The sequence below is a fragment of the Podarcis muralis genome, chromosome 5 (assembly GCF_964188315.1).
Source record: "Podarcis muralis chromosome 5, rPodMur119.hap1.1, whole genome shotgun sequence".
NCBI lineage: Eukaryota > Metazoa > Chordata > Lepidosauria > Squamata > Lacertidae > Podarcis > Podarcis muralis.
The window spans coordinates 47,524,024-47,542,284 of NC_135659.1; the positions used below are offsets into that span (position 1 = coordinate 47,524,024).

General features: G+C 40.7%; 1 protein-coding gene across 7 annotated transcripts in view; it reads left to right on the top strand.

Annotated features, from left to right (window-relative positions):
• Positions 1–18,261, top strand: part of LOC114599023 (BEN domain-containing protein 5) — a 723,068-nt gene that overhangs the window by 425,660 nt on the left and 279,147 nt on the right. For 4 of the 7 annotated variants that reach the window (XM_028733539.2, XM_028733536.2, XM_028733537.2 and 1 more), the window contains 3 exons: positions 1,284–1,432; positions 2,016–2,229; positions 8,851–9,041. The exons of the other annotated variants lie outside the window; for them this stretch is intronic. In XM_028733539.2, coding sequence (XP_028589372.2) covers positions 1,284–1,432; positions 2,016–2,229; positions 8,851–9,008 — 521 coding nt within the window. In that variant the 3' untranslated portion in view covers positions 9,009–9,041. Of the gene's footprint in view, positions 1–1,283; positions 1,433–2,015; positions 2,230–8,850; positions 9,042–18,261 lie in introns of those variants that run through there. 7 annotated transcript variants of the gene reach the window in all.

An 18,261-nucleotide genomic window follows, 5' to 3' on the forward strand; every position in this document is an offset into this window, starting at 1 on the left:
TCTACCCTCCCCACCATACATGGCTTTGGAGCTACATTGTGTCTCCTTCCCTTCCTCTGTCTGCACTGCAGAGAGCAGGAAGGTTCAATCCTGCTGCATGCTGCTTCACCAGCACATTGCATGTAGGGAACACACTAGTGAAGCGGACCCCTCGCAGTCAGCAGTATTGAATCCACCCCTTTGGGGAATATGCTTATGAAGCAGCACCCAGCAGGATTGCAAGCTAGGTTCTATCCTGCTAGCTGCAAGGTGCTGCTTTGCAAGCATGTTCCCTGCAGGGAAGGCACTTGCAAAGCAGCACCCAGCAGGATTGTGCACTCTGCTTGTTTAAGCCTGCCGGGTACAGGGAAATCACCCAGCTGGATCAAACCTTCCTGTTCTCCACAGTGTGATCAGGGGCAGTGGAAGGAGGCACAGTGTCTCCTCCTTTCCTGACCAGGGGTCAGCAGACTTTTTCAGCCGTGGGCTGGTCCACCGTCCCTCAGACCTTGTGGGGGGCCGGACTATCTATATCTATCTATCTATCTATCTATCTATCTATCTATCTATCTAATCGTATTTTTTGCTCTATAAGACTCACTTTTTCCCTCCTAAAAAGTAAGGCGAAATGTGTGTGCGTCTTAGGGAGCGAATACAAGCTGTGCAGCTATCCCAGAAGCCAGAACAGCAAGAGGGATTGCTGCTTTCACTGCGCAGCGATCCCTCTTGCAGTTCAGGGTTCTGAGATTCAGAATATATATTTTTTTGTTTTCCTCCTCCAAAAACTAGGTGCGTCTTGTGGTCTGGTGCATCTTATAGAGCGAAAAATACGGTGTGTGTACACACACACACACACACACACACACACACATATACACACACGAATTCCTATGCCCCACAAATAACCCAGAGATGCATTTTAAATAAAAGCACACATTCTACTCATGTAAAAACTCACTGATTCCAGGACAGTCCGCGGGCCGGATTGAGAAGGCGATTGGGCTGGGCTGCACCCTGTCCCCGGGCCTTAGTTTGCCTACCCATGCTCCTGACCATATGTTGACTTTACCCCTGAATGTGCACTCCTCCATGTCTCTCAAGACAGACCGATGCCAACAACAATTGGATGTTGCCCATATCTGGATTTAATCTGGGATAGAGTTGTGCTTTCCTTGTACTGAATGTGGATTACATGTTTTGAGCTCTGGGATTTTGAGTTAGATCCAGTTTTTTATAGAATCAGTGTAATCTGTTTAAATTAATGCTGTTTGATATACTCAAATGCTATTTTCTGGACTATGTAGGTCCTGCGCTAGACCTTGAAAAAGTTCAGCCAGAATCCATTGAGCCTGAGCCTGAAGTACAGAATGCTTTCAGTGAGGAAGCAAATACATCAACATACTATCCTGCTGCTGTTCCAGTAATGGACAAATATATTCTTGAGAATGGAAAGGTAATTTAGGCGGCTACTTCATAAATATTTGTCATGTGGAATTTAGGTGGATTTCATGTCACTATATCAGGCCAAGAGAAATCTAGAAGACCTTTACAGACATTTCTTGAGTTGTGGTTTCCTTTCCTGGTGGTTTTTGCATTCGTTCGGCAAAATGTACTCACAGACCACACACCTGATGAAAATCATAGCTTTAGAAGAGCTGGAATTTCTTCCCATGTGTTAGACACAGTTATGTGAGAGATTTTGAAGGTAACTTTGAACTCCTAGATCTGATTCATATATATCTATGTGTGTATTTGTCTTTTGGAGACTAGTATTTCAATCATCGTTGAGCCTATATGGTTGTATGAATTCACTTTCTGATATAATTGTTTGTAGAACAGCTTGCTTTCAGTTTACATGAATGTACACAGAACTCAGTTTCAAGTTAATTCTAACATTTCATACCTTGAGATATTGCAGGAGTATTATCTTTTAAGATCAGTGGCTGGTTCTTATGAAATATTAAACAAATCACTACTAATCTGGATGCTCTTTGCTTTTTGAAAACTGACTGCATTTCCCTCCCTTTACACTTCAGGTCCATCTTGGCAGCGGCATCTGGGTAGATGAGGAGAAATGGCACCAACTGCAAGTAACGCAAGGGGATTCAAAGTATACAAAAAACTTAGCGGTTATGATCTGGGGAACAGATGTTCTTAAGAACAGAAGCGTCACAGGAGTCGCCACCAAAAAAAAGAAAGACGCCGTTCCCAAACCTCCTCTGTCCCCTCACAAATTAAGCATTGTCAGAGGTACGTGACTTGGAGCATGCAATACTGCTGTGATGAAATGGGAGAATCTTTCTTCCTCTTTTTTTTTTTTTTTTAAAAAAAATACTCAAATATGCAGCACAATTCCACATTCCAGTTACAGTTGTGGGCAGAAGAGATATGCTGTTGCTACACCAACAGAAAAGCCCATATATCCTATGCATGCTCATCCCAGGAGAAGAGGCAGGAAACACATAACCAGTTTTTTCTTTAATGGTGGGAAAGCAACAGACGTGCCCCTAGCATACATTGAAAACTGACCATTGCTATCCCTACTCACAGATGGAGAGAGTCAGTGAACTCACAATGCCAGGGTCGTACCCCAACACACAACGTTAGAGCACCTCACTCCACCAACCCATTGGCATAGCCATCAATGACCACAATACTGCAAGCCCCCAGGTATCTCTCTATGGCAGAGGTTTTACTTGAGTTACTCTCTTCACAACCACCATTTTGGAGCACCACACACAGAAGAAAAGGAGAGTCCAGATAATGCTGCCCCCACCCACCATACGCAGCCATAGATACCAGGAGCATAAGGAATGGAGGAGGAGCCATAGCTGGGTGGAACAGCTCACATTTTACATGGCAGGAGTTCCAGTTTAAAATTCAGGGTACAACCTCACACTAGGAAAGATGGGGAGCCCCCCCTCCTCCCACTTGACACACCTTAGCAAATCAGGAGGAGCACTGCATGAAGCGATAGCCTGGCTGCTGCGTGGGCCAACCAGACCATTTGGCCCACCCTTTCCCCTAGCACCCCATGTGACCAGTCACCTTCCTTGCTCTCTTGCCTGATAGTCCAGCGCTGCTGAGTAAAATCTCAGTAGGCCTCTGTCTCTCTCTTTTCCTTCTTCCTTGCCAAATGACTGCCTACTACACGCTGTCACCATCGAACTTGTGCAGCCTGATAGGCCTGCCCACTCATGAGTGAACAACCATTGAAAGCACCACTTCAGGCTTCCTTCCTTCCCCTCTCAGAGTCCCATCCTGAGGCCAGATCCTACTTGAGTACGACCCTACGAACGGAAACAACAACAACAAAAACATGTTGCAGAATCATAGCCTTTATTCAACTCAGCACATCTGGGATAGTGGACCCTGGAAGAGAAAAACACTTTTCTGGGATGGCCAAATCAGGTTCTTTATGACAGTTGCTCAATAGACAGAAGAGCAGGTTCTCCTTGTGGCACCAGCTGCATCCTAGGGACACCTCCATCTGTTTTGTGTCTGTGATGAATCTTCCAAGGATGTATGCACATCCTTGGGACAAGTAGGATGCTATGAGCAAAATGTCCTAGTCTCTACTGCTTGTCATGCGTTGGACCTTTCTCGTGGTCTGTGCAGAATGAGGTTTCAAGTGGATCCTGTATCTTTTAAGAGAAGGGAGTCACTGACAAGGAACAATGAGCAATAGTCAGCAGCACATAGCCATTGGAGCTGGAGCAGGTGTTTTGGGGTGAGTGAGAAGACAGGGTCTGATGACGTCTGTATGATGTCCTACATGCCCAGTCATAGAATACTTGAATTGTAGAGTTGGAAGGGACCCTGAGGGTTATCTAGTCAAGCCCCCTGTGATGCAGGAATCTCATCTAAATCATACATGACAGATGGCTATTCAACCTCTCCTTAAAAACCTTCAAGGACAGAAAGTCCATCACCTTTCATTGGAGTCTGTTCCTCTGTGGGACAGCTCTTACTGTCAGAAAGTTCTTCCTGATGTTTAGTCGGAATCTCCTTTCTTGTAACATGAAGTTATTGGTTTGAGTCCTCTGGAGCAGGAGAAAAGAAGCTTGCTCCATCTGCCATGTGACATCTGCTCAGATATTTGAAGATGGATACAATGTCTCCTCTTTAGCAGGCTAAACATACCCAATTCCCTCAACCATTCCTCCCAAGGCTTGGTTTCCAGACCAAGTTGTGCTCCCCCTGTGTTGGGTTTATATGCTAGTGGTAGTGTGCTGTGATTGGGTGCTGAGTTACACTGTGTCATATGGCCTGTCATATGACAACAAAAGAGATGCGGGTGGCACTGTGGTCTAAACCACTGAGCCTCTTGGGCTTGCCGATCAGAAAGTTGGCAGTTCGAATCCCTGTGATGGGGTGAGTTCCCGTTGCTCTGTCCCAGCTCCTGTTAACCTAGCAGTTCGAAAGCACGCCAGTGCAAGTAGATAAATAGGTACCACTGCGGTGGGAAGGAAAACGGCGTTTCCATGCGCTCTGGCACTTGTCACGGTCCTCCGTGCGCCAGTAGCTGTTTAGTCATGCTGTCTGTGGACAAACACTGGCTCCCTCGGCCTGGAAGTGAGATGAGCGCCACAACCCCATAGTCACCTTTGACTGGACTTAAACATCCAGGGTCCTTTACCTTACCTTTACCTTCATGGACTATTTTTCGTTTCCCACCCCTTCCCATCTAAGTCAGTGGGAGGAAAATTGCATCATGTCTGGGCATGATATAATGTTCAGCTGTTGATGGGGCCATGTCTGTAGTCTGGAGAATTGTAGGTCGTAGTGTCTCCTGCCCATAGCTCTGCCCTGTTTTAGCCATTCTGTTGATGTATTTGATATTTTCCCTAGGGTGTCTGTCATGGCAGTGATGTGTTCTACTAGCACTTGTACCATATTCTCTGGCCCTCAACCAGTGGATCTTGAGCGTATGAGGACACCTTTAATCAATCATTGCACTGAGACTTTGTTAAGATATTCTCTCACACACAAAAAAGAGTATAGCTACATACATACAAAAATATATGTCGATATAAAGCCTTCCACTTCTCTAATCTCCAAATTTTCATTCAAAATGCAGACAGAGGATCTACAATCCATTTTAAAGAGGAAAATAGACACCTTAAGGCAGTTTGATAAGTAGAAAGGCATTGCCATACTTAATCTGGCATTTGAATGAAAATCCCTGCTTCTGAAAATAAAACTAATATGAAATTTTGTTTGACAGCACCTTTAGAAATGGTAAAAGAGTATGCATGTCTGACTATCTTTTTCAATCAAGGAACTATGTTTCAAAGCTTCTTCAAATTTGGTTGCAATCCAGAAAAAATAAACCCAGTTAAAAATGCATTGAAATAGATGCAACTTAAGTACTTAATTAATGTTCTTAATTGTACGATTAATGTGCTTAATTGTACAATCCTATGTATGCGTACTCAGAAGCAAATCCTATTGTATTCAGTGAGGTTTACTCCTTAAAACGTATGCCTAGGATTGAATATGTAGTTTCAGTGGGATTTAGGTGTGCCTTATATATTCTGACCTGCATACTTTATATTAGGGATAGGAAACCTGTGACCCTCCAGATGTCGCTGGACTACAGCTCCCATCATCTCTGACCTGCCTGGGCCTATCATGGAAATCGTAGTCTGGCAACATTTGGAGGGCATCTCTACTAAATGTATTCAGATTTCTCCTTAGCCGTGCCAAATTGACTTTTTATGTTAGCCTTGTTCCCACGTACCATGTCTTGATGTGTATCCATGTATAGCACGATCACTTCTTTATATCACTGAAAGAGAATACATAATCACAAGGAACCCTCAAACATTCTTTTCACATCATCTAAGTCTGGTACTATCTAAATGATGCATAAGGCTATAAATATCAGTTCTCCGTAGCTTAAGAAAACAAGTGGATTCACTAAGTATTATGCACATCCAATTCAATGCATAGTACAAGAGAGGGCAAGCCCCACTTCATCTGTTAACCAGGGACACAGATATATGTGCACGGCAACTCCTCGTAGCACTTGAGGAAACCACGTGGACAAGGCTGGTCCTCACACCAGCACTGCAAGACTGTAAGCCAGGTTATCATTGGCATGGAAACCAGTGATGCTACTGGAGCAGCTCTTATGAAGAGGAAGTTAACTTGGAGTGGTGCAGAAACTGCTTTCAATCAAGGAAAGAAAAAAATTGAGATGCTCCAAGTGCTACTGAGAAGGAGCAGAAATGAGCAGGGAGAAGGGCAGTAGCTCAGTGGCATAGCAAATGCTTTGAATGCAGGTTGAAGAGCCCAGGTTGACTCTCTGCTGTCTCAGGGTAGGGCTGGAAAAGACATCCATCTGACTGGCAGCAGCTCAGCAGTGTTCACTGTGAAGAGTACAGAGCTATATGAACCCACTGTCTCACTTGGTAGACTGTAAGACATCTTCCTGTGCTGCTAGAGATAATCCTGTTGTGCCCAATAGCTAGGAGCTCTTTCCTTTCTCCCAAAATATTTTTAGTTATGGGGCAGCATCAGGCTTAGTTAATCAGCTGTCTTGTGTTTCTGGGCTTTCAAGCCAATGTTCTGGGAATGAGTAAAATTAGTAGTGTTCAGGGAAGCTGACTTTGTGGCTCCTTAAACCCAAGGAACAGCTGAAGTCTGCAGAGTAAGCTGAGTTGTCGCTCAACATTCTGCAACAGCTTAACAACTCCATTCTAAACTTATGATCCTGCACAGGCTATTTTGTGTCTAGGAAATTTTAGTGAAATCAGTGGAACTTTCACACTCATTGCTAATCATCAGGGTTATGTCTGTAGGCAGTGATGCAACAATGCACTTAGACCAGATCTGTGTGCACATCAAGGTTTATTGTACTGGTTTTTCCCCCTCACTGGCAAGACTGTGAGATGGATTTTAACGTAGGGATGATGGTTCATCTGGGAATCATGCTGGAAATAAAACAGCAACAGCCAGCATGGGTAGATTTCAATAATGCACAGTAATAACTTGAATTTCCCTCTCTGTGTGTTTATGCCTTGTTTTTCAGTTCAAATATTCAGTGTTCTGGTACTGAAGAAGGGGTGGGAGGTAGTTTTCCTTGATCACAGTTCATCCGTCAGTGTTTAAATTAGAACACCATTTTTAGCCACGGTTCTTCCCCCAGCTCTTTCAGACCTCATTTTAATGCATATTGGCAGCTACCCTTTTCAGCTTAGATTATAACTAGGATTTTAAATATATTTTTCATTGTCCAATAATTTTTGCATTTCAAGATGAGAGCTCGTAAAATCCATGTTTGATGTGGTTTTTACTTTTATTCTCTGGTCCTAGAATAGCTTCTTTAAAATACATCTTTTTTAAAAATGGAATAAAGCCTTAATGGGGCTAATATGTCTTGCTGTTTAGTAGTCCCTGTTGTGTAGTTTATTTTAAGGAAGTTATTAAAAAGTATGCTATGCAAACATTGTAAACCCTGTCACTGAAAAATAACCTTTTCTAAAACTTCTGAAAGGTGTCAGAGGAAACTGAAAAGGGTATAGAATATTTAATTGTCATAACTTTAATATGGTACATTAACAATGCTATAAAACTTGTTAATTAAGTGCATCTCCATGGTTTTCTACCATATGAAGCAATAAATTGCTGGTGGGGAAAATACTAGGCAAAGCAGAAGTTGTTTAATCAGTTTGGAAGCCATTACAGCAATAGTAAGGACCAGTGGGCACAATGGCTATATTTTTTGCCACTTTGCCACCATGGGTGTGTGTGTGTGTGTGTGTTTATATATATATATATATATATATATATATATATATATATAGAGAGAGAGAGAGAGAGAGAGAGAGAGAGAGAGAGAGATTGATTATATGGAATGCTAAGAGTAGCAGGGCTCGCCCTTTTAAAGTTGTGCCTTTGTAACCAGCCTATTTGCAACCCATTTATTCTTTCCAAAGATTACCATGGCTTTATAGTTTCTGGATTATATCCTCATCTCTTTCAGCCTGCTGCCTTCAACTACCTTGGGCATTAAAGATGCAGCTACATTGCTTGGAAGTATCTCTTGACTACACCTTGTGTGCTCTTTTTCCAATAGAATATGTTGGCCAATGTAACCCTACTTCAATTAATGCTTTTAGAGCACCTCAAAAGTCCACCAGAGGAGGCTTCATAGTTCTTCGTCTGTCACAGAAGTGTGCTGCTGCTGGAATAACGCATCACTTATATGTTCAGCATAGGTCAGCTTCCACTTCTTCAGACTACCAATGTTAGTGTGATTCAGGAAAACAAAATCTGAAAAAGTGGGAACGTTTGTTGGAAATGACTAGGGAACCTGCTATCTGCAGCAGCAAAGGGAACATTGAGAAACAGATTTTTCTCTGGAGTTTGTTCATGTGACCATGGTTGTGTGATATAGTGGAAATGTTTAGCCTAGAAAACAAGACCTCAGAGCTAGAAAGTGTAAATATGTGCTAGATAATGGTCAAATAATGCTATATGCATTCCTTTTTGGTGTAATCCTAAACCTGTTTACTCAGAAGTGTTCTATGGAGAAGTGTGCATATGATTATAGCCTTTAATTTTAATGGAGTTAAATGTTGGGTTGTGATTAGTAGCCTATGATCCAAACTACAAATCAACCAGAAACATTTCACACTGCAGTATTAAAATGTAGCCAAAAGTATTATTGTACATTATTTTGTTCATGATCCAGAGATCTGCATGCACAAAACCATGTGCATAAGCCAATTTTTTTTAAGTCTGTCAACAAACTGCTGCCCTCTTGCTATCTCTTGCATGTGCCTGTTACCTTGCTCAGTCACATCGCCTGTGCTTTACATTTGTTGAGGTGTCATTCTTAATGCCATTTTTTTTTCATTTCAGAATGTTTGTATGACAGGATAGCACAAGAAACTGTGGACGAAACTGAAATTGCACAGAGACTCTCCAAAGTCAACAAGTACATTTGTGAAAAAATCATGGATATCAATAAATCATGTAAAAATGAAGAAAGGAGAGAAGCAAAATATAATTTGCAATAAATTTTGAATTTTTAATAAAGTATTAGTGTTTTACTCTGGTGGTGGTCTTGATTTCATGGTGTTGGGGTGATGGGCTAAAGTGACCTTTTGGTGTGGATTGTATTATGAAATACTGGCTTATTTTTAAACAGTTTTGAGAATCTATTCATCTAAGTACTACAGCAAAATAGAATCAAATTCCCTAGTTTTTCAAGGAAAGTGACATGCTGACTGTGGTTCAGCCTGTGGCAGATCATTTTGCAAGTCCCAGACCTATATACTACATTGTCATTCTATTGCTCCGTGGAATAAAGATACTTCATTCACAAAGTACTTTTCAAACAGCTTTCTTTTTAGTTGACTTGTTTCCTTTAATGAACTAAACATCTTCATGCTTTTTCATGTTTTATTGGAATGCAAGCCTTTTAGAGTAGATACCATTGAAGTCAGTATGATTGTTCCAGAGCACGTATGATCTAGATTGTGCCCAAAATTGATTTGTTCAGTTTAAAAGAGGGAAAAACTATATTTTATCTGCAAAATGTTGTATTTGAGCTGTGGTTCCTGTTTAGTACGTATGTTGCAGTTATTCCTGGAGGCCATGTAGTCTAATGGCTTTGTGTTTCTTCAGAGAACAGTTGGTTGAATTACAAGAAAACTAAAGTAATGGTGTTTTCAAGAAACTATAGGGCCCATAGATGGTATATGGATAATTAGTTGATCAAACAAGTTAAAGTCAATATTTAAAGGGACCCCTAACCGTTAGGTCCAGTCGTGGCCGACTCTGGGGTTGCGGCGCTCATTTCGCTTTACTGGCTGAGGGAGCTGGCGTACAGCTTCCGCGTCATGTGGCCAGCATGACTAAGCCACTTCTGGCAAACCAGAGCAGCACACGGAAATGCCGTTTACCTTCCCACCGGAGCGGTACCTATTTATCTACTTGCACTTTGACGTGCTTTTGAACTGCTAGGTTGGCAGGAGCAGGGACCGAGCAACGGGAGTTCACCCCGTCGTGGGGATTCGAACCGCCAACCTTCTGATCGGCAAGCCCTAGGCTCTGTGGTTTAGACCACAGCACCACCCGTGTCCCTAAGTCTTTAAATACCTCGTCCTTACTTTCCAGTCAGCAGGGTCATGGGGAGCACATCAGAAATATGCAAAGGAAAACCCATCTCAAAGTGCCAACATTCTGACACGCTTTTTCCATACAAAAAGTGGCAATCACATACTGTCAGCACTTGTGTTTAAAACTAAACCCCTAGCACCGTTATTATTGTTTAATTTAAAAGTAAACCCCTAGCACAGTTATATGGGGCTCAGATTTGGACAGGCACATGCCTTGTATCTACAGAAGCTGTTCAATCTAAGTTCCTAAGGCAATTTTTCCTCTCTTCCATCCTGTGTTCCAAATGCTTCATTGTGCTTAGAGGCTAATCTCCCCTCTGTTGAATTACAGATTTTGTGTAGGACGTTTAATTATTGGCTTCACCTAAATTTAAACCCCACTGGTATACTATCCTTAGTATTGCAAGATTGTCATGAGAGCGCTTGGACTAAAATTGTCAACCAAAAGCTTTACTTTTCTGGTTTATCACCACAACAGTTATTAACACTGGGCTTCAGTAAAGCAAATAATTTAATTAGACAGCGTCTATATGATATCGAATGACAGAATAATTTGGCCATAATAAGGACATTTTGTCCATAGTATGATTATTTTCCACTTAGTCATTTTGACACTTTGGCACCCTATTTGCAAAGTGTAACAATTCCAAAATACAGTTACACTTTCACTTTCGCAAGATTGAATATACAGCCTTCAGCTGTATTTGAGCATCTGTTTCAAAAAAATCCACTGGAAAAATGGTTCTGTCCATGTGGTGATGGCAGCATTGAATCAGTGGCTCATGTCTTCTGGCTTGCACTCTTTATAAAGATTTGAGGCGTGAGGTTACTACCCCTGTATTATTGTCCATGCTAGGTCACTCAACCATTGCTACTGTGTCCTTTCTTTTAGCAGATCAAGATAATCAGGTGACAGCAAAAACTGCAAGGTTTTTAGTGGAAGCAATTACCGCACAATAAGATCTATTATTTTATTATTGATGTAAACCTCCATAATGTATTTTGTATAGTTAAGTTTTTACCTCTATCTTCTGAACATTTTATTTTATTTTATTGCTATGGCTAGTGGCTGATGCAAATAAAGATTCTTCTGATTCTGATTCTAATGTAGTGTAATAGAAAAAGCTAGGATGTTCTATTAGTCTCTATAAATCAACTATGGAACTATAAGCGATGGAAACACTGGCCTTCTCATTAGAGCTTTAGAAAAGTGAAGGAGTGTGTGTTGGTCCTATTTGTCATTGATGAAAGCATCATTTTTTAAAACTTCTGTGTCTTATTTTATAAAGCAACTATTGACAATACAACCCTATGCATATTGACTGAAAAGTGAGTCCTGTCAACCTCGGTAAGTCAGTCATAGTTAAGTGTGCATAAGAACAGGATTTCCACAGGAGGACATACTCATTCTAAATTTGTAAAACTAGGCAATTCAAATTATTTGATAACTAACATATAGATCACTTTTCTTTATTGTGTATATTTTACAAAGAAGGTTTGAGTAAGCATCTTTCTTTTCTTCTCATCTATTGTACTTCCAAGTTGTGTGCGTTCTGCATTTTTTAAGATTATCTTTGGGGAAGGTGTGCATTTTCATAATAGTGTAAACAAAACTACATGATTGGGATGGAATAATTTGATGGGGAGAGAGAGAAGCAAACAAATCCCTTTAATGAGGGCACTGGACTATACTCGTATATAATCTGCTTTTAATCTATTTGAAAAACAGTCCAAACTCTGATAATTTTTTTTATTAAAAATGTGTTGAAAATACAAGTTGAATCTATTGCAAGGAAGATGAGTGAGTTGCTTTGCCTTCCCTTTCTGTTAGCAGAGACGTCATCTGAAGCAAATAAATCCACAACTGGACTTAACCCGTTGGGTTACATTAATAGCCTATGGCAGCTATCTTAGGTACACTTACTATAGAGTAAGCCTTGTAAGTGGAGCTTCTTGTGAATAACCTTCCATAGGATTGTATATACTTTTTCTATATACTAGGGACTGAAAATTTGTGGGTCAGGAGATTAAACCACAGTTTCCTGGAATGACTAGAACAGAAAACCACAGTAGAACTGCTGAAGTCCATGCAACTGGAGCGTGCAGGCACCACACTAATTTGTGGCTTAATACACCACTCATAATTCATGGTTTAACTAGTGTGTTGTTGTCTGTGAATGTATTTACCTTCTTGATTTCTGCCGCCTGCAACAGTACAAACAATACAAAGAGTGGTTTTGAGGTATCAACACTGCAGCCCTATGCAAGTTTGTCTACTTCCAGGAAATTGTTTGCATTGTTGAGCACCTTAAAAATTCTGAGAAATGGCCTGCCCTGGACAGGGTTGCACTTCCCTGAAGGAGCAGGTGCACAGTTTGGGGGTGCTCTGGATCTAGTGCCATAATTAGAGGCCCCAGTAGCCTCGATAGTTAGGAGCACCTTTTTCAGCTTTGGTTTGTACGACAGTTGCAGCCACTTCTGGGCTAGAATAGCTTGGTCACAGTGGTCTAGGAACTGGTCACTAGATTGGATTGGGCACCTGCTACAGATTCATGTGAGCCAACCCAAACAAGTAATGTTTACATATAATTTCTAACAACTGCCGGTTTTATATTTTGATAGATTTTTCAGTTAACTTGGTTTTGATGTTCAGTTCATCAACATTTTTGATACAATGAATGAATCTTTTTATATTCTATGTAAGCAGCTTAGAGCTTATGAATGATTAAGCAGTATATAAATCTTATTAAATAAGTAAAACAAGCCATTTTTGTGAAAGACGCTTAAAAATGTATTTTAGATTAATGTGTAAAAGTTTAGACATGTTGAGATACACATTCCTGCACTTCCTGTCCCCACCCCCCACCCCTACCTCCTTATTTCTAGATGATAGAAAGTGTGCAATGGAAGAGGATTTCTGATATGTCTTTGTCCACAGTTGCTGCCATTCCGGTTCCAACAGGCAGCATACTCACTGGAGAATGCTTTTTGTCAACTAGATGGCACAATCAGGTTCTTTTTTTAAAAAAAAATTGCATATTTGGGCAACTGATAGCTGACAGTGTTTGACTTTGCATTTACTATTAAATAAAAACCCAGTGATTTTTTGTCCAGATTGAAGTTGGGCCATCTTCAAGGTTGGCCACCTTCTATTACAATAAATTTTCCATATTGTATTTACTTTCTGGACCAAGTTGTCTCTGCTATATGCCTCGTGCATTAAAACTGTTGCATATAGCATCTGTGTATGGATGGTGAAATATACAAAGAAGCTTTTCTTAATAGGTTTGGTCAGGATTCATCGGTATCTTTCTCAGTTATTACAGGCAAATGTTTTAGCTGTATGTAGGGAAGTTAGGACAATAATGTATTTTGATACTGATTTTCTAAAAGTTGCTATATGTTGGAAGTTCCTTGCTGGAAGGCTGGTCTGGGTTGACTGGATTTCTGCAAAATGTTCAAGCTTTTCTGAAGTTTATATAAGCCTATTAAAATTGCTGTGCTGCATTTTGCTTCAGCACTTGGAATAAAAGTACAGTTGTGTCTTGCTTAGTCACCTACATCTTATCTCTTTAAAAGGAAAGCAAATGTTTTAACCAAGCTTTCTGAATGCATAGAATTACCTTAATCATCTTTGCCACAATTCTGTAAGTTCAATGGGAAAATAATGCTTAGATTGGTGGTGGCACGAAGTGATTTTTAGCAGAGCAGGAGCAATGAATGTGGGCTTACCATGTCCCAAATATTAGACAACACCCATTCTTCAAAAGCTTGACTAGTTCCTGCTCAATTTCATACATTTACTTTAAAGATTTATATGCCACCACTTTAGGGTGTTACCTTCCCGAGATAACTTGGGATTACAATGCTGCAAATGTGTGATTTACAATCAGGGAATGGGCCTGTGGAATCCCACATCCCAGTGGCAAATAACCTGTTCTGTTTAGGCTGGGAATCATGGGCTTATGCGAGTGCTGAGTTGATTTTTCAAAATGCAAGTCCGAATCTGTTAATATGCAAGGAAAGAGATATTGCTGGATATTAGTGGGGTACTAGATGTCAGATATACTGGATATCATTGGGGTCTCTTTATTTCCCCTGAACGTGAGGAGCATTATGGTTGCAGAAGAGTTGTTGAGCCTGATATTTTAAACATTGTTGCTATAATTCATAATATCCATGGCCTGGTTCAAAATAAAGTACTTCTGGCACACGTGGTTTTTTTCCTGGTGGTGGGTGGTGATATAGGAAATCGCAAAAAGGGCTTCTTTAGACTATGATGTTGCTGGTATATTTGGTGGATTTCTGGCATGGGGTTTGACATCTTCACTTTCACACCATGGACATTAATCATTATAACATTGAATTTCCATTTGGTGTCTTCGTTTTTCTCCCATTTGGGTGTCCATTTATAAGAAAGAGGAATTGTGAAAGAACTAGAGAGAAATACAACCTAACAATGAGTTTTTCCGTAAACAATGATGCTAATATCTATTTTGCCATTGGAGCTATTCAGGGTTGTATCTTGGTTCCTGTTTGTAAGTGGTAGTATGTTGTTCCTCATGCTTCTGTACAGGGGTAAGCCACATGACCCCTGGACCACATTGGATTCCTGGTACACCTTTCAGTACAGTGCAATTGCTCTTTATAGAGTGTCAGCTTGCATATTGTTTAATACTGTAGTCCATGAGAAGTCCATAATCAAAACACTCCTGGAAGTAATGTGTGTAGGCAGGCATTAGGATCGTGTGTGTGTGTGTGTGTGTGTGTGTGTGTGTGTGTGTACACACTCCTCTAGCAAAGTGGCAGCCACTTCCCAGTCGTTTCTTTACTCTCATGCCACTGAATTGACCTCATGTTGAGAGCTGTGTGAATTTCTTACCCATAAACTAATATATGTTAAATAAGTATTTAAGAATTCATTAACTGGGTTTTTTTTGGCAAAGATTCAGTGTTTACTTTCAGTAAGAATGAAAGATACGGTGCACAACGTCTTAGAAACAAAGTAATTCTTAAAACTCAAACTGCATATATAATGGCATGCAAAATCATAGGATGTATGGATTTCGATGTGGGCATAGCCACTTGCCCAAAACACCCTGGTAAATGAAATGCGTGGGTATCATTATTGCTATGAATTAAGAAGAAATGTCATGAAAAATGGTTTTACTTTGGCATGCCTCCGATTTTCATAGTCTTAAAGTGATAAAATCTTAACATCAATCACACATACTTTATTGATACCATTTTTTTCATCATAATGGCACAGCGCAGTTTAAAGCAATAATTCAAAGAATGTAGAGGCAATAAAAATGTTATGAAGAGCAATTATTGCATACTTCATGCTCAGTAGCTAATTTTTAAATTTTACCATCTCAGATATTTCAAAAGACTCTTCTCCCCAGGCTTTCTAATAGGAAGAAAAATGACTTAGATTTTAAAATTGGAACAATTATTCAACAAGAAATTTTACATGGCTGGTCACTGACTTCTTTCATTTGAGAAATGGATGTGCCGCTTGCTTTGAATGAGAGTTTTCCTTCTACTTGATCAAATTCTACTTCCGCTTAACTCTGCAGAGGACACAATCCTACAGAGAGGCTGCTGCTATGGCAGCCTTTCGGTTAGTGTGTCACAGCAAAATTGTGGCAGTTCTTTCCACTCTTCAGTGAACTTGCACATAGACACTGCTACACGTACCCAAATTTCCAGCAGCTGGAATTTGCTGTGTGATTATACTTAGAGTGAACAGGATGTACTCTTAGGCTACTTACAGTACATATGTAGGTCTGATCTTTGCGTAGATGGTGAGATGCGATGGAAGACTAGCTGCTTCTTACAGTTTTATTTATTGTATTTTTGTCTGGCCCTTCAATTATTTTTCCGACACAGTTTAGAAAAAAATGTAAAAACAAAAATATAAAAACCTAAAAGCCACTGAAGTATAAAAAGGATAAAACAATAGGATTAATGTAAATTTTTGTTTGACCAAGCTACAGGAGGCAGTGGAAGACAGGAGTGCCTGGTGTGCTCTGGTCCATGGGGTCATGAAGAGTCAGACTCGACTAAATGACTAAACAACAACAATGTAAATTTAAAGTTATTTGTAAGCTGTGGAAACACATCAGCGCCACCACACCTCTTTCTAGGAACCACTTCCTTCCCATCAGAAGGTGGAGATACCCCAGGAAGCCCTCTATGGAAGACAATCTCTAGTAGCTACCCAAGGAGGCAGATGTTTCATCAATTACCTTAGTCCTAAGCTATAAAGGGCTTTAAAAATCAAAATGAGCATTTTTTAATTAGACGTGGAAACAGACTGGAAGCCAGTGCAGTTGAAGTAGCACCTTCCAGCAGTACCTCCGCCTTGTCTAGATTTGAGTTTCAGTTTGTTCATCTCCATGCAATTGGTAACCATGATGAAGCAGTAATTATAGCACTGCCACTGAAACAGAGTTGTGTTTGATCCACATATCAATAACACTTCTCCCTAAAGTTGCATGATCTCAAACAGCGGTTTCATATAGATATTAAATAGCATGGGGGATAAAACAGAGCCCTGTAGCAAAAATTCTATAGCAAAAATGCTAGGGATTCTAGCAAGTAAAACTGGAATTGCTGTTTCAATGCTAAAACATGCTCTGAACTCAGTCTTAACTATCTAAGAGTGTGAAGTTGTATGCCGCAGTGCAGTTGTGTCCTTTGTCTTTGTAATTTTAAAATGTCATTCTCACAGACTGGCTATGACTTAAATCTTTAGTTAGTTAAACTTCTTCTATCAGAACTGTATTATTTATTGATTAATTCCTTTTTATATAAGAGCTTTTACCCTGCTTTCTATTGTGTATGCCCTCTCAAGGCAACCTAATATCAGCTGTCTGGTTTAATCCAATCTAGACTTAACTGCAGAGATGTGCTGGATTGCGCTTTGCTCAAAGCTGAAACAAACTTTTGGGGCGTGGTCTGAGGGCACATGCTGGAGCTACCTTGCTGAAGCTAAGCAGGTCTTTGCCAGGCCAATACCTGGGTGGGAGACTGCATGGAAACCCTATGTATACTACCGTGAGCTCTGTGATGTAAGAAAGGCAAGATGCAAATGTACTAAAATAAGTAAGACTCCAAGCAGGTATCTGTTCCTCAGCACAGCACCTATATGACCACCCTCTCCTTTCAAGCCAAATGACTTTTAAGTTACAAAACAATAGCAACAAAATGGTCTATGACTGCTGAAGCTGTTATTTGACCTCAATGAAACGTTTTGCATGTTCGAACTGATTATGACTTGACAGTGTTGGTTGATTTCCTATCTCTGAGGAATTATGCTAATTGAGAAGGAGAATTCATTTTGGAATGATTTGCTAAAATTCTGAAGGAGAAAGTTGATTTAAATATGTAGATGGGGGGAAACCTAAACTTGTAATCCTTTTTCATTAAAAAAGGGAAGAAAATGAAGTATTTCCTTAGAGATTACTGAATGATGTCAAAGAAAGATGCCTTCATCTTCTCTGTGATGATTGACTGTTACCGTATTTTTCCCTCTATAACACGCAGATTTTTTCTCCTAAAAAGGAAGGGGAAATGTCTGTGCGTGTTATGGAGCGAATGTGTGGTCCCTGGAGCCAAAAAATCAAGCAAAAGTCAAATCGCTCTTCACGGAGAAGGGAAACCTGAAAAGAGGAAGTGGCAGCTTTCCTGTATTCTGCCTCAGGGTCTTACTGCCCACCCTCCTCTGTTTCGTTGCTGTGTTTGCTCAAACGGAACAAAGAGCAGGGAAAGCCCCTCCCCTCCAGGCAAGCAGAGGGGAAAGTGTCGTCTCTGTGCTCTCTGTGCTCCGGTACTGCTGGGGGAGAGGGAGAGAGAGTGGGGGAGGGAGGGGGGGAGGGAGAGGGAGGGGGAGAGAGAGAGAGAGAGAGAGAGAGAGAGAGAGAGAGAGAGAGAGATGGCTGGCTTGGGGGGGAACTTTTGCCTCCCACCCGTTAAATCCCTCTCCAGCATTCTTAGCCAGCTGCTTCTCTGCACACCCCTCTCATGTCCCTTCTTTGTTTTACTTCGCTCCCCACTTAAAATGTGGTTACAAAGCATAGATCAACATGGATCCTCAGGATCTTTGCATTGGGTCACCCCAAATTCACCATCAGATCACATAGCA